Source organism: Pezoporus wallicus, unplaced genomic scaffold, assembly GCF_028554395.1.
Source record: "Pezoporus wallicus isolate ANWC-B61680 ecotype Strahan unplaced genomic scaffold, APGP_CSIRO_Pwel_v1 contig_11829, whole genome shotgun sequence".
In the NCBI taxonomy this organism is placed as follows: domain Eukaryota; kingdom Metazoa; phylum Chordata; class Aves; order Psittaciformes; family Psittacidae; genus Pezoporus; species Pezoporus wallicus.
This window is the reverse complement of record NW_026635494.1, coordinates 1,263,616-1,283,456: the sequence shown is the minus strand read 5'-3', so window position 1 is coordinate 1,283,456 and position 19,841 is coordinate 1,263,616. Positions and strand designations below refer to the sequence as shown.

The following is a 19,841-nucleotide window of genomic DNA, read 5'->3' as shown; positions in this document are numbered from 1 at the left end:
ACCACCAGACTGCAAACACTGCAGACTGTATGCATCCCCATTCACATGCTGGAGGATGCTTGTTTTGCTTAAGCTGCCTGGGTCTATCTGGAGATGTTGTAATTACTTACAATCTTTGCCCAATAGCTCCAGGGGAAAAAACAAAGTGTTTGTTTTCAAGAAGCAATTTGTTGTGCAAGACCCAAAGCCAAACCACATGCCCACATGAAATACTGCAGAGGTCAGTTCTGCCTCAGTGCCAGCACTCCGTGGCGAGTTACAGCTGCAGTAGCTGGGGAGATCAATACAGCCAGGAGAAGCCTGGAGGGACCAGAATATATGAAGGAAAAGGGAGAGGAAATCTTTAAGGAAGCCATGCTACAGGTACTACAAACTCGCTGCTGCAGAGGTCAGAAACCAGACTGACCTGTAGGAAATGGGTGTCTTGGCCAGTCTGGTACAGCTCTGCATGCAGTGGTCTGAGATCAGACACCCTGCACAGTCAAAGCGTGAACTCACATGGTGCTGGCATAGGGCAGGGTGTCTCTTGGCTCACTGTAAGGTCTATGGGGCCTGGGGGAATGCCACAGCAGAGGCAGGATGCTGGCCCTCCCATCTAAGCAGAAGTGCTCACCTGTTTCTTCGGATGAGACCTGTCGAAGCCCAAGAGGAGGTTGGGGTTCCTGCTGTGCAGGAGGAGATCTGCTGCTCTGAAGGGGATCGAGAAGCCCTGGATAGTGCTGCAGAAGTCGGTGGTGATCCAGAGGTACGGGACAAAGGCATCCACGAAGATATACTGGGAAGAGAGGGACCAGCAAGGAAGAAGGAGAGCAGGCAGTCAGGCTCCAGGAGGTCAGAGCAGAGCTCAGGCTAGCAATAACAAAGGCACGCATCCCGGGGGAGCCTTTGGGAGGGCAAACTCTGGAAGAAAGGAATTTGCCTGCCAGGAGAAAGGTGACCTTGGTGTAGATAGATAAAGCCTGAATTAACATTTGCGGCTGTAGCTCTGTAACAACACTAGTGATGGCAACACAGCTTGTCACTCTATAGGGACGAGTTGCTAAGGATGCAGTACCTTTACAGATACTCCTCCTGTACCAAGGAGCAGCTGTACTGCTATGGGCACTGCCACCATGGCACCGAGGACCACGCATGTTTGTGCTGTTGGTGGCAATGAAGTGGCCCTGCCCTGCAGCCTCCTCACCCTCTTGTTGTCAGCTGGGCTGTGGTAGAACTGAGCTATGGCCACCTCGCTGCTGTTCCCTGTGCTGAAGCCGAACCTCTCCGAAATCTTCTTAAAACTCTTCCCGTAGTCATAAGATACGTAAACCTGCAAAGGAGAAGCCCCACAGTGACACCGTGCCTGGTACAGCAGCAGAGCAGGAGCCCCAGGGCAGCACCGGGCTGCATGACTTACATCGCTGTTTTTAGGACCCAGCAAAGACAGGCTGTCTCTGGCCAAGGCCACGATCACGTTGCTCTTCTCTCCAGCCCAGTGAACGACCATCTGATTGTGGGAATCGTTGAGGCTGACCTGGAACACCAAGGAAAAGGGCACCCTGAGGCCCAGCTCCACACCACACTGTGGTGGTCCAGCATGGCACCACGTAAAGCAGCATCTTTCATGAGCGCGTTGGCAATATGCGTGCTAGTTTTCCCTTTATAGAAATAGGATTTGGGAGATGTGAGAATGAAAACTAAAGCCAAGGACAGAGATGGGATCTCAAATCCAGGCTAACTAGGTGAAGGGCCACAGGGAAACAGGTCTGCAGCAAGTTCTTCTGTACCATGAAGGACGTGCTGGTTTCCAACACAAATGCAGCCATACACGATCCCGTTATCCCCTGTGTGTGCATTGGTACCTGGCAGCACTGTATCAGCACCAGTCATGAAGGACCACTTTTGATGGGGAAGCTATCTCAGCACCACTGTGGCTGGAGCTGAGGGTGCAAGAGCCTCTGGGCAAGCCTGTAGTAACCATGAGCAGCAAGCAGTGGCTGTAGCTCAGCCACGGATGTGCATGCCTGAGCCCCTGCACACCAGTATAGCTGCAGCTCAGCCGATGGCTGGTGACTCCTAAGCTCATGGGAAGCTGTAAAAATACAGGGCTAAGCCTTCCTTAGGCCTGGTACTCTGTGGCTCCTGCTGTGACCCCAGGATCAACGAGGTAAGAGGCTGATTTAACCTCCATCACTGACTGGCAAGTAAAATGCTTGGGAAAAGCAAGGTCTTTATTCTGGAAGAGAGAGGGGTGCAAGTGAAGCAGAAGCCCTCAAATCCCTCTTATGCAATAGGTTCATATAAGCAGGGGGGAATTAATCAAACCTTCATGGCTCCAAGCTACACTGCCTGCCTCGCCAGAGGACCCCCCCCCCCCACCATGCAAACTATGCTGTAGTACCCAGATAGCAAACACAGCAGAGATTTAGGTCAGGCAGCAGCAGCTACAAAGCAAGCCAGCAGTAGCCTTGTGTGCCCGCTGGAAAATAAAGCAGCGATGCTGTTTGAGGATGCAGGGGAAACAGGGCAGAGAAGGAATTGCTGATGCCCATAGAGACAGCTTTGGGTTTGAAATCCAGAGCAGCTCCCAGCTCCAATCACCCTCCTGTCCTTTAAAAGCAGAATAACCGCATCCGTTATCTCCTACATCTCTCTTTCAGTAGCACTTTGCATTTTTGCTCTCTACAGGAAATCCAGCACTAGGACAGCTTCAGAACCTGAAAACCACAGGAGACTCCTGCCTGCATCTTGCTTTGAGCACAGCAATAAAGCTCTACAGCTTTCCCCTCCATGGTCTAAAAGACATGGTAAGCCCCAGGTAGATGTATTCTCAGAGCAGGGACACTTGTGTCAGTCCTAAAGGCCAAGGACACCTGTTTGGGCTTTTTGGAGCCAGCTGAGCCTCCTTATTCATTAGGCATATGACTTTAGGCAGCATAATTAGGGCAGAGCCCCTGTATAAAGGCCAAACTGGGGTTGAACAAGGTTTGGTCCTCTTTTAGGAGGCAGGAACAAAAAGCAGCACTGAGTACATAGGGACTGTGTTCAGCTGAATGTTTAGGAGTAGCTGAAGACTGCTGGAGCGTGCCTTAGTAAAGAGAGAGAAGACAACAGAGGGATGCCTTATGCTGTAAGTCTCCCTTACTCCCCATGAAGGGGCTCATGCAGCAGCTTGTCAGGTTTAGGAGCCTCACCCATTAGTGTCTGCCTGTTCCTGGTGCAGGACACCACAGCCAGCAGCCCTGCTATGGCCCTTTGGAGCTTTGTGGGGACCCAAATGGCTCAGGGGAGCCACAAACAGGACCCCAGGTCTTTGCTGTCTGGCAAAGGACACGTGGGGCATTGTGGCCCAAGTGAAAAGCACTTGATGTCTCATTGTCCAGGATGCTTTTTGTGCCCTAGCTTTGCAATAAGGCTGTGGTTATCCCCAGCATGAGTAACCCTGCCCTGCTTGCTGGGATAAGGTTTGTTTGGTAGGAGCTCACTGTTCCAGGCTTCCCTACCTCCCCTAACAGGGGAAACCTTCCTCAGGAACTGGTTTAACCTATGAAAGGGCAATGGCTGGTACCTAACAGAAACATCATTTAGCATAAACTCCTCTTAATGGGGAAGTGCTTTGGTCTTTGCCAAGTGATTAAGTGTATATGAAATATGCATGAAATTCTAACTTGTCCTCCTAATATGCAAGATGCCAAAGGAAGTCCAGGAGGGGAGAACTGGAGCCAAGGCATAGCAGAGGCTGTTTGTAGCTCTGGTTAATGTAGTTAATGCTGCTAGCTTTGCTCACACCAGATATTGATTTTTTCTGTTAACAGTATCTTCCAATGACTTAATCCCCTGCAAAAATGAGGAGAGAAAATAGCCCCTGGAGCTGCTGTCCCATGAAGCACACCCCAGGGCAGGTAAGAGCTCCCTTGTGGCTCAACCCACCCTGGGCTGGGAGGGGGAATGTTGTCTGAATGTGTGGTACTCCGCTGAGACAATAGTACTGCCTTGCCCTACTGAGGCAATGACAACGGGTAGGTGAGTGGACCTGGGTGCAAAGTGTGCAGTGCCAAGCTCCTTAAGCACCCAGTGCTGGGGGGAGTGCCCTGATCCTGTGTTCCTCAGCACCCGCAATTCCTAAGTGGCAGCTCCTCTTCCCCTCACATCATTTTCAGTTGGTTATGCCCAGATTTAGAGAGGTTAGTGCTCATCAGGGGTGGCTCACCCCTTGCACTGATGAATGCAGCGGTAGCAGGCCAGGGGACGAGAGACTGTGGCATGGGTATCTCACTATAGCTGATCTCATGGCTGCATCTCAAGCCTTTCCATCACTGAAGGACTCTAAATCTGAGCCTTTGAACCACCAGTGAGGTCGAGATGCTCTGCGTGGGAAGCATGAACATCCCCATGCAGAAATCACACCATTAGCTGTGATGAACTGCAAGCAGCTACACTAGTGACTTGTAACAGTGCCTCGCACCCGTGTGCAGCGACAAGTGTCAGGACAGCATTAGGGGCTATTCTAGGTGCTGAGTAAGCTTGGAAGCTAACTGTGTGTGTCGATGGGTTTGCTCTGTTGAGGATTAATGTTCTGGCTATAGGACTTGGACCGCAGCTCGACCCAGGCGCTTGCTATTAATCAGGAGGTGACGCAGTGCGACTGATAGGGACTGAAGCTCAATGCTGTAAAATCAGGGGTGTGCAGAAGAAAGAGACCTGAGGATCATTTATGTGTTTTCTTGTCCGGATTATGCAAGTGGAGATGGGATGCCTACAAATAATGCCTAGGAGATTTCTGAGTAGTTAATGGGTTATTACTATGGCTTGATAAGTGAGGGTATTGCAGAGCAATGCATCTGTGTAGTGATGAATGGCTGTTGGAACCCTCAAAGTTTAGCCAGCAACTCAAATCTTGACTTGAAGTCTGTCAGGAGATGCTTGTGGAAGGGGAATCAGCTAAACATTTGGTACCCAATAGCCAGGGGAGTGAGGATGGGGCTGAAGAAAGCTATTGCCGATAGGAGTAAGAAGTGAAGTCGCAGCTCTGTTAGCATAGGCTTTAAAAGGCACGGCGCTCTCACCAGGCTCCTCATCATTCCAGCTCGCTGGAAGCCGCAGTGGACAAGTGCCGGGCCTGTGCGTCCCGGTTTCCTCTGCTCCCCCCCGGCAAGGCTTACGCAATAGCCTGGCATCATGGAGAGTCGAGTGTCATGGGTGGCTGCTGCATTCCCGGCACACCACGCTCCCACTAAAGCTTCATTACTGCACCTTCTGCTCTGCGCCCGAGCATCTGCTTCTAGCCCTGCCGTGGTATTTGAAAACACAGGCTGTGCCTGCCATAGCGCTGCTTGTGGCTTGGACTGAAAATGCCAGGGTCTGAAATCATTGATATGAAACACGGGTGACTCATTTCACAGAGTGCCAGGCCCATGTTAATTTTGTTAATACTGAAATCATCTGCTTTGCAAGGCTGTTTTCTCTCTGCTACCAGCAATAGAGCTCTCTGTTAGCTGTTGTTTCTAAGGAGGAAGGAGGGGGGAGATGAGGTTGAGGCATGAGTCCTGCTTACCCCAGAAATGAGCAGGTCCCTCAGTGAGAGGGTCCCATAGGTCGGGGGATGACAGAGAATTGAGGTTGCGCTGGTAAATTTGGGTAAGTGCTGCTGAAAATCACTCCTCCATAACTAAGGCACGGAGGAAAGCAGCAGAAAAGGTCTAAAGCGCTGCCGGTGAAGCGTGCCATGAGCTGGTTATTACAGCTACAGAAGCTTAAGCGATGCCTCTGGGACGCTGCAACGCTTGCTTAGTCCAACAGCAGGATCCGAGAGGAACCTGCTGAAGGGAAAACAATGAATAAACCCACAAATACCTTCCTGGCTGCTACCCTGCCAGGAGCAGGAATTGTGTAGCTTCCAAAGACCTGTCTCTCCTGGCAAGCTCAGGCACAAGAGTGAGTGCCAGGAGCTGGGAACCTTCGCAGGGCGGCTGGGAAAGGGGCAGATGCAGTGATGGGAAGGGCTATCTGCCAACATGAGGAAGGATGAAAAGGCTGAGGAGTTCTTCTCCTCAGCCCTTTGTTAGGACATGCCATCACCACCCAGTGCACCTCCATCATCTAAAGTCTGATCTGGGAAGGTCTCTGCCAGGCTGGCAAACTAGGTCAAAATTAAGTACGGTTCAGTTCCAACGCAGTGATTGATGTGTCCGTTCACATAGCTGGATGGCATTTGCCCTGCACTTCTCTCCTTCTCTGAAAGAAGAAAGGCTCTTTGACAGTTTGCAGGTTGGGAGGGAAGGGAGCTAAGGTGGGACTCCCTACCTGGGATGTCCTAATGGCCTCAGAAGAGAAACTTCAGCTCTCTCTGCTCAGGCTCTATCCTGACCATAAACTCACAGTGTTTTAGGGTAGTTTGCCAACATGACCCAGGCCACTCTTGTCCTTTGCACTGAAGGCAGGTTTGGATGTCACCAGGAAACAAGAAGCTTGAGAGCAATGAAGTCGATTGCCCCAGAAGGGAAGGAGATGAGCTGGTTGTTAGGGCAGGCAGTAATGCTGGTTCAGCGGATGGGGAGGCACAGAGGTGATGGCCAGGCACAGAGTAGGAGGGGGGGGGGAGTCTCAAGGCCTCAAAGAAGCAAAACGGAGGGTGATTTGGCTGCTGCAGGAGCAGCCAGTGGTTAGATATAAGATGCCTTTAGTCTCAGCATGGTTTAAGGCAAAGGTTTCTTGTGAGTTGCATGATTTTGGGGGAGGTTTCAGATAAGCCCTTTCCAAAGAAGGGAAGGGGCTGTCTGCAGACAAAGGTTAGACCTGTACGTGTGTATTTGCAGCCCAGCAGTGTAAATGCTCTCTGTAACTGTGATTCTCTCTCTTGCCCCTCAGGACTGGCAGACAGAGGCTGGCCTCCTGTTCTAGCTACAACACGACACTCACTGGACACCAGCCTTATGGGCACCGAAGATGCTTCAGCCCAGCACACAGGTAGGCAGCCAAAGTGGCTGCTTTTCTTTCCCTTCTCTGTTGCATTAAGTGAAGTCCTTGCAGGTGATGCGGTTTATGGCTGGTTTTCCCTAAGAGGGGACAGGATTTACAGGATGTGCCCCAGAAATATAAAACCCTGGAGCCAAGTACCCTTATCCAGGTCTGAGTAGGGATGTGTAGGCAAGAGCATGGAGGCTGTTAAAGGACTGGAAGGTGAGCTGCAGCCTTGGTATTCAGGGGCCTGTGACAGGAAAAGGAGGGCAGTGTGTGGTGCTGTGGTTGCTGGAAGGGGTTTGGGGAGTGCTGCTGAACCTAGGGGGTGTAGGCAGCATTTGTCTTGCCATGGGGATGCTCCTCTGCTGTAAGTGGCAGCCTAGAAAAGACCTGTCTCACGTGAGTGCTTTCTTTGTGCCGGTCTGTCCCCTGTAACGCTCGCCAAGAGTCCCGTAGAAGTGAGGGCTGTGCAAGGGAACAAAACCCACTCTGTCTCAAAGTTGATGGTATCTGGAATCGTGTGTTTGGTAGCTTGGTTGCTGGTGCTTTTGGAGTGAGAAAAGCAGAGGTAAAGCTACAAAGGCACAGGGTTTTAGGCTGCTGGGCATCTTATTCATTGAGGTTCCAGAAAGTTTTGCCACACATGCAAGCTGCGGAAGCCTGCCCAGCAAGGATGTGATCTATGGTGAGGATCTGGACGAGGAATCTTATGTCTTTGGTGTCTATGGCAAGAGGGCTCTGAGCCTGTGTTTGTTACTGACTGTGTTTGGCTCCTGAGGAGCCACACGGGTTTGGACTTTCTTCCTCTCCTTGCTTGTGGCTTGTGTGAGGCATCCTTCCCTCTTGCTCTGGTCCCCCAGCGTCATCACCCATGGCAGCAACAGGCAGCACTGACCTTCTGCACTGTGCTTTCCTTAACCTCAGAGCTAGGCTGGGCTCTAAGCTGTCCTACGAGGCTGTGTTCAGACCACAGTTGAGAGCTGGGGAAGGGCAGGGAATTTCAGGGCACAAGCCAGCACGAAGCATATGGCTAAACAACCTGCCAAATGCACAGGAGCAGGATGTGTCCCAGATAAGGGACTGCAGTAGCACAGCACTAGGATGCTCGGTCCAAGCATTGCTTCTTATGATGATGTCCCTGATACAGGACCACTTTTTGACTGCAGGATTTTCTGGTGCCAGTGCCCAGAGGACTTGGGGATCATTAGGTGCTTGTGACAAGTTGTGAGACCCCTCAGCATCACGTGCACAGCTTTCTGGCTTCCTAGGTGTTAGCATCTCCATGCGGTCAGATCTGTACAGGGGCTAGGACACACAGGCTCCCTCTTGTCCCTTTTTATTAAAGCAGACCCTGATTTAAAGCCCTGTGTAGTGCCAATAAACTCTTCCTGGTGACACGAAGGACCTGGGCTTTAAAACTCGTACATCCTGTTCTCCAGGCAAATCCCCTCTGAAAGCTCAAGGCAACAAGGAAAGACCAAACAGTGGCAAACTGTTGAACTGCTTCCTATTAGTTCTGTTGTGGATAGCACCAAGGTTACTGCACTGCCTTTTAGCTGCAGCTGTATGACCAAGCAATAGCGGCTGCTCCTACCAAAGCAGCTCTTTACCTGCCCCGGGCAGGTGGCTGAGATGAAAGCCATGGGGAGACAGAAGGGCAAGTGCCACAAATGTCTTGCTGTGGATGAGAACCAAGTGCCATGTTTGTTCTAAAATGGGGGAGCTGAGTTATGCTAAACCCAGCCAAATGTTGAGGAGGTAGAAGAGGAGGCGAAGCAGATTTTCAAGGCAAGGAGGAACAGCTTTTTCTGTCCTTTACATGGGGAAATGAGAGCAGGGCTTTAGGAGCAGCACCAGCCCCTTGTGTGCCCCTCGAGCAGCTCTGCAGCCAGCCCTGCCTCACGGCCGGCTCTTTCTCATCCTACAAGTAACAAAAAGGGGAAATCATAGGGCACCCAAAAGTGAAAGTGCTATCTAAGGAGGTAAATGCAGATGTTCCTCTGCGGGCTGGTGTCCCCGTGTCCCCCCTCTAGCAGCCTTTCAGACACATGATAGGACACAGGCAGCATAAGCAAGGAGGGTTAAGTGGGGCAGAATCTTTAAGGCTGAAGCTTTCCATTGCAGGCACCCGGTCAGCTCGAGTATAATTCCTTATCACCCCTAAAGTGATGGTTGTGTGGAAAAGGGAGGGCAAGGGGGAGCCTTTAGGGTCCTGCCAGCAAAACTTGCCAATGAATCAAGCCCAAGAAGGGATACTTTCAGAAATAGCAGTTTCTATGGGGTTTTTTTTCTGATGAGCAAGTCCTCTCCCCCTCTTTCTCAAGGAGCAGTAGAGGATGGATTAAAAATGCAGTGGAGGAGCCCTTCTTAAGGAGAAGGTCACGGTGCCTCTTCTATCAGCCACCTCCCTCTGCCCAGCTCCTGAGCATCGAGATGCTCACCACGAGCATCCCTGGGTGAGGAGCTGCTGCCCACCGCCCGCAGCAGGGAACTGCTTCCGATCCGGAGAACTAGCAGAGAGGGGACAACCTGGCCCATCTCCCTAGCGCATGCCCTTGGCCACCCGGCAGCTCCCGCTGGAAACGAACCCTGGAATATAACCCGCAAACCTGAGCAGTGCCACTACTTTGGGAAGGCTCTGGGAGAAACGGGAAGCGGGAGGGGGTCAGGGATCAGCAGCGCGCTTCGAACGGGGCAGCGACCCGTACCCAGGGCCCGCCGGGCATCCCTATGGGGGGACCCCCTCCATCCCCCCGCCGCCAGCCCCGTGGGTACCGCGCCCGGTGCCCCCATCCCCTTCGCGTCTCACCTGCCCGTACACCTGGATGGGCTGCGGCGCGGGGTCGGCGTGCGGCGGCAGCAGCGCGGGGTGCCCGCCCGCCGCCAGCAGCAGCAGCAGCAGCAGGAGGCGGCGGGGGAACGGCCCGGCCCGGCGCTCCCCGCCGCTGCTCCGCGTCGCCATGTTCGAGCCGCCGGGGGCCGCGGCCGGGGCCGGGCGGAGCGGAGCGGAGCCGCCGCGCCGCCGCCCGGAGAGAATGTGCAATGGGCAGCGGAGCCGCTCCCCCCCACACCCCCCCAACCTTCCCCGCGGGGTCCCCTCCCCGGAACAAGGCGCTGCGCCCTCCTCGGGGGATGCTCGGGACCCGAGCGAGGTACAGGGAAAGGATGGGGTTGGAATGAAGCCAAGCGGAATGACGAGAGATGGAGGCAAATTGCACGAGAGTCAATGGGATAAACTCAAAACAAAACGCGTCAAAAGCATTGCAGCATCTTCCTGCTGCGGGGATGCGTGAGGTTTTCAACCCACCCTCCCCCAGAAGAGCAAAGCTGCACTTTTCCTCCCCAGCAGTGCGTGACCCTCAGCCATAGGCCTAAAGTACCCCCAGTATCAGTGGGAAGTGGCGTGATTGTTCGTACAAGCACCCAGGCTGAGGTTTAAGTGTTCAGGATCTGCTTGGCTTGTGGTTTGGAACCCTTTCCAGCCTCCTGGAAGCTCTCTGCTGCTCGCTCCCACAGGTCCTGCTCACAGCAGTGTACCTGGTCCCTCTGCTTTCTCCAGGTCAGCTTCTAATCAGCTTCTCTGGTCCTTTAATTTCTGTTCCCAGGAAGCCCCCTTTGGTTTTAAACACCCACCAGCCTTGCACAGCCATGCAACTGGGGCAGCAATGGTCTTCCATGCATTGGTTTGAGGCTCCTTGCTATGTCTTACGTGTCATGGGAAAGAAGAGCAGCCAGTAGAGATGTCTCTTTCCTATAGCCAAAGATGTGTGAAGTCTGTGTGGTATAAATGCATAAGGGAGATGATCCTGCTGCTGTCCTGGGATTTCTAACACTGTTGGGAAAGCTTCAAAGACAATGGATGTGACCCAGCAGTGAAGGAATGGGAGTTTCTAAATCCCATGGACAGCACCAAGGCAGTCTCGTTCCCCCTCCCTTCACTTACTTTAACAGCAGAAACATTGTCCAGTGCTTTCCCTGAGGTGCTTTCACCTAGAAACCTAGTTAATGTATTTCAATTACCAAGTCAATACAATTATAAGCCCTCCTAATAAAGCTTTTAGCGGTCTTCACTCAGTGTAATGTCCCTCCAGAGGACTGGAGGTCACCATGGGTAAGGGCAGAGGGAGTTTTATTGCATGGGAATCCCAGTTTCACTCTGGAGTGGGCAGCTGAGAGGCACCCAAAAAGGCCATGGCATCATTCCCAAAAGCACTGCCATGTCCGGAGGTCCATCCCATTGCACATGAAATGACTGTTCTTTGCCAAATCCTCCCAAAAATCAGGAATAGTGCGGGGATAGGATAAGAAATAGTAAGAAATTAGCAACTGGCTTTGTTAGCACTTTGTAAAGGGAGGAATTTGATGAGTGGTGGGTTCAGCATCCTCCTCCTGGCCTCTGTTGAGCACTCCAAGCAATGGTCCCTGCTCCTGCCTTGGAACTCCCTGTGCCAGGTCCCTGTGGTGAGTGCAAGGGTGGTATCAAGGACTGCTTGGGTGAATGCAGTGCTGGTAAATGCTAGCAGATGAATAGCTCTTTCTGTGTGCAGGGAAACACACGTTTCCTTTGCCAAGGTATTTTTTTGTTTCTTGAAAAGAAAAAGGCTCCTGCTGTAGAGGGGAGGGGCAGCAGAGCAGAGTTGATTTGAAGGTCCATCTGGATTTCATCAGCAGCAAATACTGTGAACTCCAAGAGCAAGGCGAGGAGCCCCTGGCCCCCCAGGTTTCCTTCCCCTCTCCCATTCACCTTTTCCTGGTGTAGCTCTAGAGGTTTTGGAGGGTTTAAAGGACCACGGGGGCCAGAACAGCAGCCCCCCCACAGAGCCTCAATGAGACTGTGGGTAGAGTTGTTTAAAGGATGCATTCATTCCATGTTGCTGGAATTGGGGAGTGTTTAAGCAGCCTGATCTGAGCCCCAACAAGTGGGGATGCTGGGGATGAGAGCCCGTGAGCAAACCAAGGTGTGTGTCCAATGAGCAGGTCTCTGAGCAGAGCTGGGAATTTGCTTTTGTTCTGGTTTATGTGGGAGGATGAGGGCACATCTCCCCTGGTAAAGTGGGCCCTTGATGATGCTGTAGTTTGCTAAAGCAATGGGGATGCCTGGGGCATTTGTGGATCTGTTCTGCAACTAAAGTACTTATTATGGTTTGTGTGATAGGTTTTCTCCTCAGCCCAGGGAATTATTGCCACAGAGGGGCCCTTCAGTGGCTGTCTGGCAGGTCTAACAGTCCCAGTGACCTTGGCACAAGGAGCTGCAATCTCAGAGCGCGCTCTCGCCCCAGTGCAGTTGATTTCCCTGTGCCTTCCCTTGTCTTTGTGCTTGACAAACATCCAAAGGCATTAGCATACGCTCGCCACTAACAGGCTATAAACCCTCAGTCCCAAGGAACCACACAGGATAAGACATTCAAAGCCAGTAGTGTGCTGTCTTGTGAGCCCAGGCCAGCCGTGCCTTAGGCAGTGTCTGGCAGCTCCGGGATGCCGCTCATGCATCCTGCAGCACAGCAAAACCTTTCCTGTCTCTGGGCCCCATGCTTCTGGGGCAGCAAGGAGGAGGAAGGCTGGCCATGCAGGTGCAGCTCCTGCTTGCTGGTGTGCAACATCTCCATCTTGTGGTAACAGCAGCACCAGGGTCCCAAATACATAACTGCGTTTGGCTGTTGACCGCTTCTCACTCCCCAAGTGTCTTTCCATGGATTTCCTGCTCCAAGGTATATGCCTGACCACCCCGGCAATGGTTTTGTGCACACTTTAGGGGTTGGCAAGCCCACTGCTGTGCATTAGGCTTACTGAAGGCAGAGAGACAGGCTGACGAGAGAGCCTAAGGCTTTTCCCAAGGGTCTAATGTCAGGAAATATTAGGGCAAGGTTACCGTGGTGGTTTGCTGTGATTTGACGTGGGCTTTGCCTTGACCCTTGGCACTTCTCCGGGCTCCAAGTTAATCAGCAAACAGGGGTCAGGGTTCCCTGTGCAGCTGGGGGAGAACAAGCTGTGCAGGGAGGTGAAAGCACAGCATGGCCCAGGAAGGTGACTGCACCAGCAGGAGAACAGGACCTCCCAGGGCAGGCTTTCCCTTGTGGCACAGGCATCTCTCATCCTGTTGGGTGCCACGTGGTGCAGTGATGTGACCTCCAGCTGTATCTTGCCTGTGGGATGGCTGAGATAGAGCATAGTTCCGCAGGGAACAGCAGAATCCTTTGCTCTAAGGGGTTTTGTGTCGCTGTAACCCTGGAGGGGGCTCACCAGGCATAGGAGCCTGGCTGTATCATGCCAGGGAAACATACGTGTGCCCTTTACTCCAGCACTCTCCACGTGCTGCATGTGAACAGCCTCTGGTGAAGTCCCAGCCCATCCTCACAGCTTTGCATCAGTCTGGATGCATGTTCTATTTTTCTATTTTAATTTCTATTCTAACAATAGAATATTATATGTTGTATTTTTCAGGTGACATGAATGGCTTCAGGAGCGAGAGCAAAGGGACCATCCAACAGCCAAGTTGGCAAGTAAGATTTATTGAATGCAGGTCAGACCCCAAAGTGGGATGACCGGGTTTCAGCAGGAAGCACATCGGGCATTAAGAGGAAAAACCAGCCACGAGCCCTCAAGAGCAGAGCAGCCCCCACCCCTTCCTCCTGTGCTCCTACTCCTTCCCCAAACGCAATGTCCTCAGGGAGCCCTAGGGACCCACAGGACTCAATGCCTCTCTTTGTCCTACAGGATGCTGCTTCCAGGATACACCCCTTCAGCACCCTGCAGGACATCCCTAAGAGAGAAGAAGGATGAGAGCATGTCGAGCACTGAGGAATCACGCTGCGTCCTGAGGCCGCACTGAGGAGCCATGGGGAGGATCCACATAATTCCAAAAGGTTGGTGTTTGCGGCTTTTTTTCGTGACACACAGCTCAAAAGAGACAGAAAACCAAAAAGCAGCATCTTCAGCATCTTGGCCGGACTTGACTGCACTCATCCCAATGGACTCTGTGTTGGCAGCGGCGGATCGGCGACAAAGGCATGGAGCACACACAAATGGAGACCCTGCTGCGAGCGTGTTATTGTTCTGCTTGTGCCATGTTATTGTTCTATCTGTGCCATTGTTCTTTTTGTAAAGCAGCAGCACAGTACTGAAGGGACCTTAGTAGAGATCCAAAGGCAGCTGAATTGGAACAGGGGGAGCAGGGCAGGTCTGTAATGTAGAGTGAGGCTGGACTCCGCCGTTTCGGGAGCAGGGAAGAAGGCTAGAGTTCTCACCATGAATCATCCTGTGTCATTCATGCCATCAAGGGACAGGGGCTCTTTGCCCGTAGGAAAGTAGTCTCAAGGCCAGGGAGGAACAGGATGAGATGCGGCCGGGGAACCTCATCCCAGAGAAGGAATAGGCTGGGAAAGCCTACTCAGTTTTGGAAGCCGGGACACCATTGGGTACCCCCGGCTCTTTCTCTCGGAGCTTGCGCAAGTAATCGTGGGGGCCTTTGCCCTCAAAGGCCGTGGGGCTCTTGTAGGAGCCACCGATCTTGTCCCAGAGGGTGAAGTACTGCCCATAGTTGTAGTCAAAGTACAAGTGGTGGTCGGTGTGGTGGGCCGAGCCGTTGATGATGTGCCGCAGGAGGCGAGGCACGCGGTAGTCGCCATCGTGAATGGAGATGGTCCAGACGTTGACGAAGATGTAGAGGCCCAAGTAGGTGACTTTGTGTAGGGGGAAGAGGAAGGGGTAGATGTGGTAGGGCAGGCTCTGCATGAAGCCATCGACAGGGTGGAAAGCATGGCTGGCGAAAGGCGTCGCAATCTTCCAGAGGTGGTGGGGCTTGTGGAAGCGCTGCAGGGAGAAGGTGCACTGTCAGTGCTCAAGGCTGATGGTGATGGTGCCCTCTTTTAGGGGGTTTTCTGGCCGGGGCAACTCATTGCCCAGGGGCTGTCACCACTCAAAGGGCAAGAGAAAGATGTACACCCTCATGGGCTTTTGGTTCCCACTGCGTTGTGGACTGAGGTGGCCTCCTACAGCCACACCAACCCCACTGTTCCACCCACATGCTCCCAGGGAGGAACATCTTAGTCATGGCCCTGGAATGGGATAAGGGCTCTTGTCTGGAACCCACCAGACCCATCTCGTACCTTATAGAACAGTTTGTGGTGGAGACCACGGTGTATCCAGTAGATGCCCATGTCAGTGAAGAATAGGAAGGACAGCATGCTGAGGAAGACACCGGACCAGCCTGGGGGAACAGGAGTGTTAGGGGTCCTAGAAGGCAGTGAGGATCTGGGGTCTGCAGGGGCCAGGGAGGCACATATGAGTCACACTGGGGTCTGTCCCACCAGGGAGATAGGGTCAGACAGTCTCCTGGGACTTGGAAAAAGTGAGCCAGGCACTGGTTTATTGGGAGCAGCACCCAGGGAAGTGAAGGCCTTATTTTGTGGTGTGGGACATGTGTCAATCAGTCTGTCCCCAAGCCAAGGGTGATGGTCACTTCCTCATGCTGTCCTTAGGGGAACTTGGGATTGTGACTATTAGGTGGGACCAGCTGGAGGCAGGAGGTACCAGGGTGGACAGTTCTGGACTCGTACAAGGTGCATCATCATCAGGAGAAACAGGGGCACGCCACTAGCCAAAGCATTGGCCTGGCTGGGGACACAGGGGAGCAGCTCACCATACGGGGAGTCCTGGATGTTGTCATACAGCTTGCTGTAGCCCCGCACCTCGGCGAAGAACAGGGCGACAGTGGGCACGCTGATCCAGGGCAGGGAGCGCAGCGCGTAGGTGATCTCCCGCTGCACTTGGTTCTGTGAGGATGCAGCAGGAGAGAGTGGCTGGGGGGCGAGGGTACTGCAGGAGGTGGGCAAGAGCCCCCAGAGCCCCCATGTCCCAGCCTCTCATGATATGTGTGCTGTGGTGTGGGGCACAGTGTGATGCCTGTCTGTGGAAAGCCATGCCCGCAGCACGACAGGGTGCTGGGTCTAATGCACTGTGCAGATGGTACTTGTTTCTGGTCAGGAATGAATGAGGGCATGGATGGGGACCAGAGGGATGAGTGAGGCAGCCTGTGGCTGTTGATGGTGGAGAGTGGGATGTGATGAGTGTATCGGTAGGGCTGGGTGTTTACTGGGGCAGGGGGTGACCCACAACTGGAGTGTTCAGTCCCAGCCTTAGGAGGACAGGGCAGTCTGGCATCTCTGCCAGACTCATGTCAGGGGTGGTCTCTGAGCTTATCTCGGTGCCTGTAGGGGGCTTCTAGGGGCTCAGTTTGGAGGTTGAGGAGGGGATTAAGTCAGGCTTGTTGAGCCTGGAGAACAGAAGGCTCAGGGGAGACCTCGTAACTGTCTTCCAATACCTAAAGGGGGGCCTACAAGAAATCTGTAAGAAATATACAAGAAATGGTGGCACGCAGTGAGAGGACAGGGGGGAACAGTTGCAAACTGACAGAGGGAAGATTTAGATCAGATATTAGGAAGAAATTATTTACTATGGGGATGGTGAAATGCTGGAACAGGTTGGCAAGAGAAGCTCGTAGTGTTCAAGGCTAGGTTGGATGGGGCTTGGAGCAACCTGGTCTAGCGGAAGGTGTCCTTGCCCTTCCTGCCCCTGGCAGGGGCTTGGAACAAGATGAGTTTTAAGGTCCCTTCCAACCCAAACTATTCTGTGATTCTATGATCCCATGAGCAGGGGCTGATATATGGGAGAAAAGCTGGGGGGGTGGCCTGGGGTGCACCCACCTCTAGGAACTGAGGATGTTTCTTGAGTTCATGGTCAAAGATGAAGTAGTAGCTGAGGGTGCCAAAGAGGAGGTAGAGGGCGAGGGCCCCCAGGTTGGTGATGACGAAGAGGCTGAGGAGCTGGCGGAAGGGCTCGCCTTCGGGCCAGCCGGAGGGGTACACGTAGGGTGTGAGGATGTGCTGGTCGGCAGCAGCCAGGACCAGGTCCATGGTGGCTCCTGCGGGAAAGAGAAAGGGTCAGTGTGACTGGTTGCAGGAGGTGTCCCACCTCTGCAGCCCCTGCTCAACCATGGGGCTTATAGGGGTCGGGTCCAAGCACTGCATTAGATCATGGGGGCAGAGAAGCCCTTAAATGCCTCACGCATGGTGGCAGGGAGGTCCTGATATGCCTCATGTACCTTAGCCAGGTGTGTGAGGCATGTCAGGGAGATGGAGGTTGTGGGGTATAAAGCATCTTCCATGGTCTTTATGCCGCACAACAGGTACGGGCTCCCCTGTTTGTAGGACAGGGTCCCATCCGGGTGAAAGGGTGGCAGCGGTGTGTAGGCTTTGGGGAGCACAGGCTCCTGTTTTGGCCAGCATATGATGCACGGTGGGGGGGGGGGGCATGGCAGCATCTGTCGCTTTCAGGGCGATCCCAGCAGCGCCCATCGGCGGTCCCGGTGGGAGCGGGGCGATACCGGCGCAGGGGGTCGGGATTGATGCGTTTGGATGCGGAAACGCGTCCGGGCGCGGTGTCAGCGCCGGCGGCCCCGCGCCGTGCGTACCCCCCCCCCCCCCCCCCCCCCCCCCCCGCGGTGCCCCCCTTCCCCGGTCCCCCCGTACCTGCTGTGGGTCCCGGAGCGGCGGCGGCTGCGGCCAACCGGCGGGGGGGGAAGGGACGGGGCGGGGCGGGGCGGAGCCTCCCGGTATCGCCATGCGACGTCACCGGCGGGAGCGGCTCTCGCCACCGGCGGGGGCGGTGACGTTGCGGAGGGGCGGGGCTACGGCGGTGACGCGTGTAGGGAAAGCTGTCGGTGTGTGCGAAGGGATGCAGGAGGTGGGATGTTGGGATGCTCTTCCCTAGGAGGGTGGCAGTGCTCAAGGCCGGCTTGGAGCAACGTGCTCCAGTGGAAGGCGTCCCTGCCCCGTGCAAGTAGATGAGCGTTAACATCCCTTCGAACCCAAACCATGCCATGATAACCGAAACAGGTGGTTGTGTACGCAGTATTTATTCCCAAAGGTCTGGAATGCACCTTGTTGTGTAAAGCAAAGCCCAGTTTGTCTGCTTTGGGTGAGCAGAGGAGGGGTTGCTGCGCCGCAGTGTGCTTCATGCTGCTGCTTCTCGTGTAGGGTCAATGGTGGTTTATTTCATGTTACTAAACACCTGTGTGCCCTGTGACCCATAGGGAGGCTGTGGGATGATGGGTTGTGTGCTAAGAAACCAGTCTGTCCTGATGGTAGGGATAAATACGGTGTAAGCTTTGCAGTGTGCATTAAGCCAAGTCAAAATGAAGGAATTTCCCAAGGCATGATTTGGAATGGGTAGGTCTATAGATGGTGAGCCAAAGTCTGTGCAGATGCTTAAAAACCACTGCATATTCCGAGTTTTTTTTTGCAGAGCAATGTTCTGTTCTTAATGTCCCCGTTCTGCTTTTGTGAGCAGGAATTAAGGCATAAGTATGTAAGTGAGATGGCGGTGATTTAAACTGAGGCACGCAGGCCCTATAACCAAGAATTCGTAATCATTTCCATTGCTGTTTGTGGTGACAGGATAGCTGCAGTGGTGATTTCTCCTCCCTTTACCATAGAGGAGAAGCATGGGTGTGTTAATGCGTGTTTTCAGTCATGGGAGGATGGTACAGTAGCTTGATCTTTCAGTTGCCTGCTCTCATATTGTCATATTTTAGTTTGTGATATTTTTCTATGGAGCTTAATTATCCTTTGATTAAAAAAAAGATAGTGTTCACTGATAATGTAGGAAGAAGGGCAGGAATACTGTCAATTGTCTTACAGGAGCCCTTAGGGACAAAGTCTGCTATGGTTCGTAAGGGGAACTTCACTTGCCCGAGTTAGTTTTTGTAGCGGTGTTGAACAGGACACATGGATTGGGCAGTACGTGGCCCATTGTAAGCTCCAAAGAATCTCTGTAAAGGGCTGTGAGTGCCACAATTACATGAAGTTTCTGTCATTAAGTGCTGCAGGTTGTTTTATTGTTGGATTATGAAGATCTTGGTGTGTGTAGACTCGGTGTTGCAGTGATCACAGGGGAAGAGGCAGGATTGTCAGGAAAGAAAAGGAGACAGTGATGCTGTGGATGGGGAATGGCTCATATGAGGGTTTCCTGATTCAAAGTGATGGATCTTGGAATCCATAGTAGCAAAGTCTGCAGTACAGACCAGGGCAGTCTGGGACAACTGGTGCCAGTGTGAGATAGTTCAGATTAACTAACTGGTGTTTTAGTTATCATTAAAAATGAAATCAAATGCTTCATAAACTAAAATGCATTGGTCGTAGCTTATCCTAAAGCATACTTGTTAACAGTGCAGGTAATAAGCCTGTTGTATTATTTGTCTACCACCTTTGTAAAAAATGATATGAAAGAGTTAGATAATAAAATTAACTGCCCGGATTGATAGTAGCTTATCCCTAAGAAGACTTGGGAATAGGGAGTGCAGGAAATAAGATTTTTAGGACACATCCTTTGATATTAAATTGTTGTTACATTAGGTAGTCTGGAGAAGACGAATTGAGGAAACCTGATGCTCTGGTAAAAATCTATCAAATAGTAAAAGTAAATGAATTTTCAATAGCTTATATAGGTAGATACTGGTGTGTGTGTATATATATATGCAGCTATATATATAGGGTACACAGTAACTTACATAGGTGTGTATATTTATGTATTATGGTATATATTCATTATATATGGGTATATATATGTATTTATATAGTTATATATAATATTTGTATTTATATTTATTTGTATGTATTTATAGATCCTTGAATAAAATATATTTGTATTAATACATAATAGGGTGTTTATTAATTTATTTGCATTTATTTACATATAATAGGGTATAGATTCATTTATATCATAGGGTCTATCTTCATTTATTTGTATTTATTCATACAGGGTATAGGTTCATGTATGTGCATTTGTATTTATGTACAACAGGGTATATATTCACTTGTTTATATGTAATGGGATCTATATTGATT

At 52.2% G+C, this 19,841-nt stretch overlaps 2 protein-coding genes and 1 long non-coding RNA gene across 4 annotated transcripts in view; 1 reads left to right on the top strand and 2 right to left on the bottom strand.

Annotated features, from left to right (window-relative positions):
- SORL1 (sortilin related receptor 1) overlaps positions 1-9,932 on the bottom strand; it is a 44,932-nt gene extending 35,000 nt beyond the window's left edge. For both annotated transcript variants that reach the window (XM_057396509.1, XM_057396516.1), the window contains exons 1-4: positions 9,749-9,932; positions 1,397-1,513; positions 1,184-1,309; positions 614-775 (exon numbers count right to left, since the gene is read on the bottom strand). In XM_057396509.1, the coding sequence (XP_057252492.1) occupies positions 614-775; positions 1,184-1,309; positions 1,397-1,513; positions 9,749-9,901 (558 nt within the window). In that variant the 5' untranslated portion in view covers positions 9,902-9,932. The remainder of the gene's footprint in view (positions 1-613; positions 776-1,183; positions 1,310-1,396; positions 1,514-9,748) is intronic.
- On the top strand, positions 3,635-13,532 carry LOC130592300 (uncharacterized). The gene is made up of 3 exons (XR_008970511.1): positions 3,635-3,881; positions 6,847-6,945; positions 13,381-13,532. It is a non-coding gene; the product is annotated as an uncharacterized LOC130592300 (long non-coding RNA).
- A 352-nt stretch (positions 13,533-13,884) lies between these two features.
- On the bottom strand, positions 13,885-16,879 carry SC5D (sterol-C5-desaturase). The gene is made up of 4 exons (XM_057396525.1): positions 16,641-16,879; positions 15,578-15,710; positions 15,045-15,145; positions 13,885-14,748 (listed from the first exon to the last, which is right to left on the bottom strand). Exons 1-4 carry the CDS (start codon positions 16,848-16,850, stop codon positions 14,323-14,325), a joined length of 870 nt encoding a protein of 289 aa, XP_057252508.1. The 5' UTR covers positions 16,851-16,879; the 3' UTR covers positions 13,885-14,322.
- Positions 16,880-19,841: the final 2,962 nt, after the last annotated feature.

Excerpts from the sequence above, each read along its gene's own strand:
- SC5D (XM_057396525.1), bottom strand. The coding sequence starts at position 16,850 with ATGGACCTGGTCCTGGCTGCTGCCGACCAGCACATCCTCACACCCTAC. Across the intron at positions 15,711-16,640 it reads AACATCCTCAGTTCCTAGAG|AACCAAGTGCAGCGGGAGAT; the intron begins GTGGGTGCACCC and ends GCATCCTCACAG. Across the intron at positions 14,749-15,044 it reads ACCACAAACTGTTCTATAAG|CGCTTCCACAAGCCCCACCA; the intron begins GTACGAGATGGG and ends TTCTCCCTGCAG.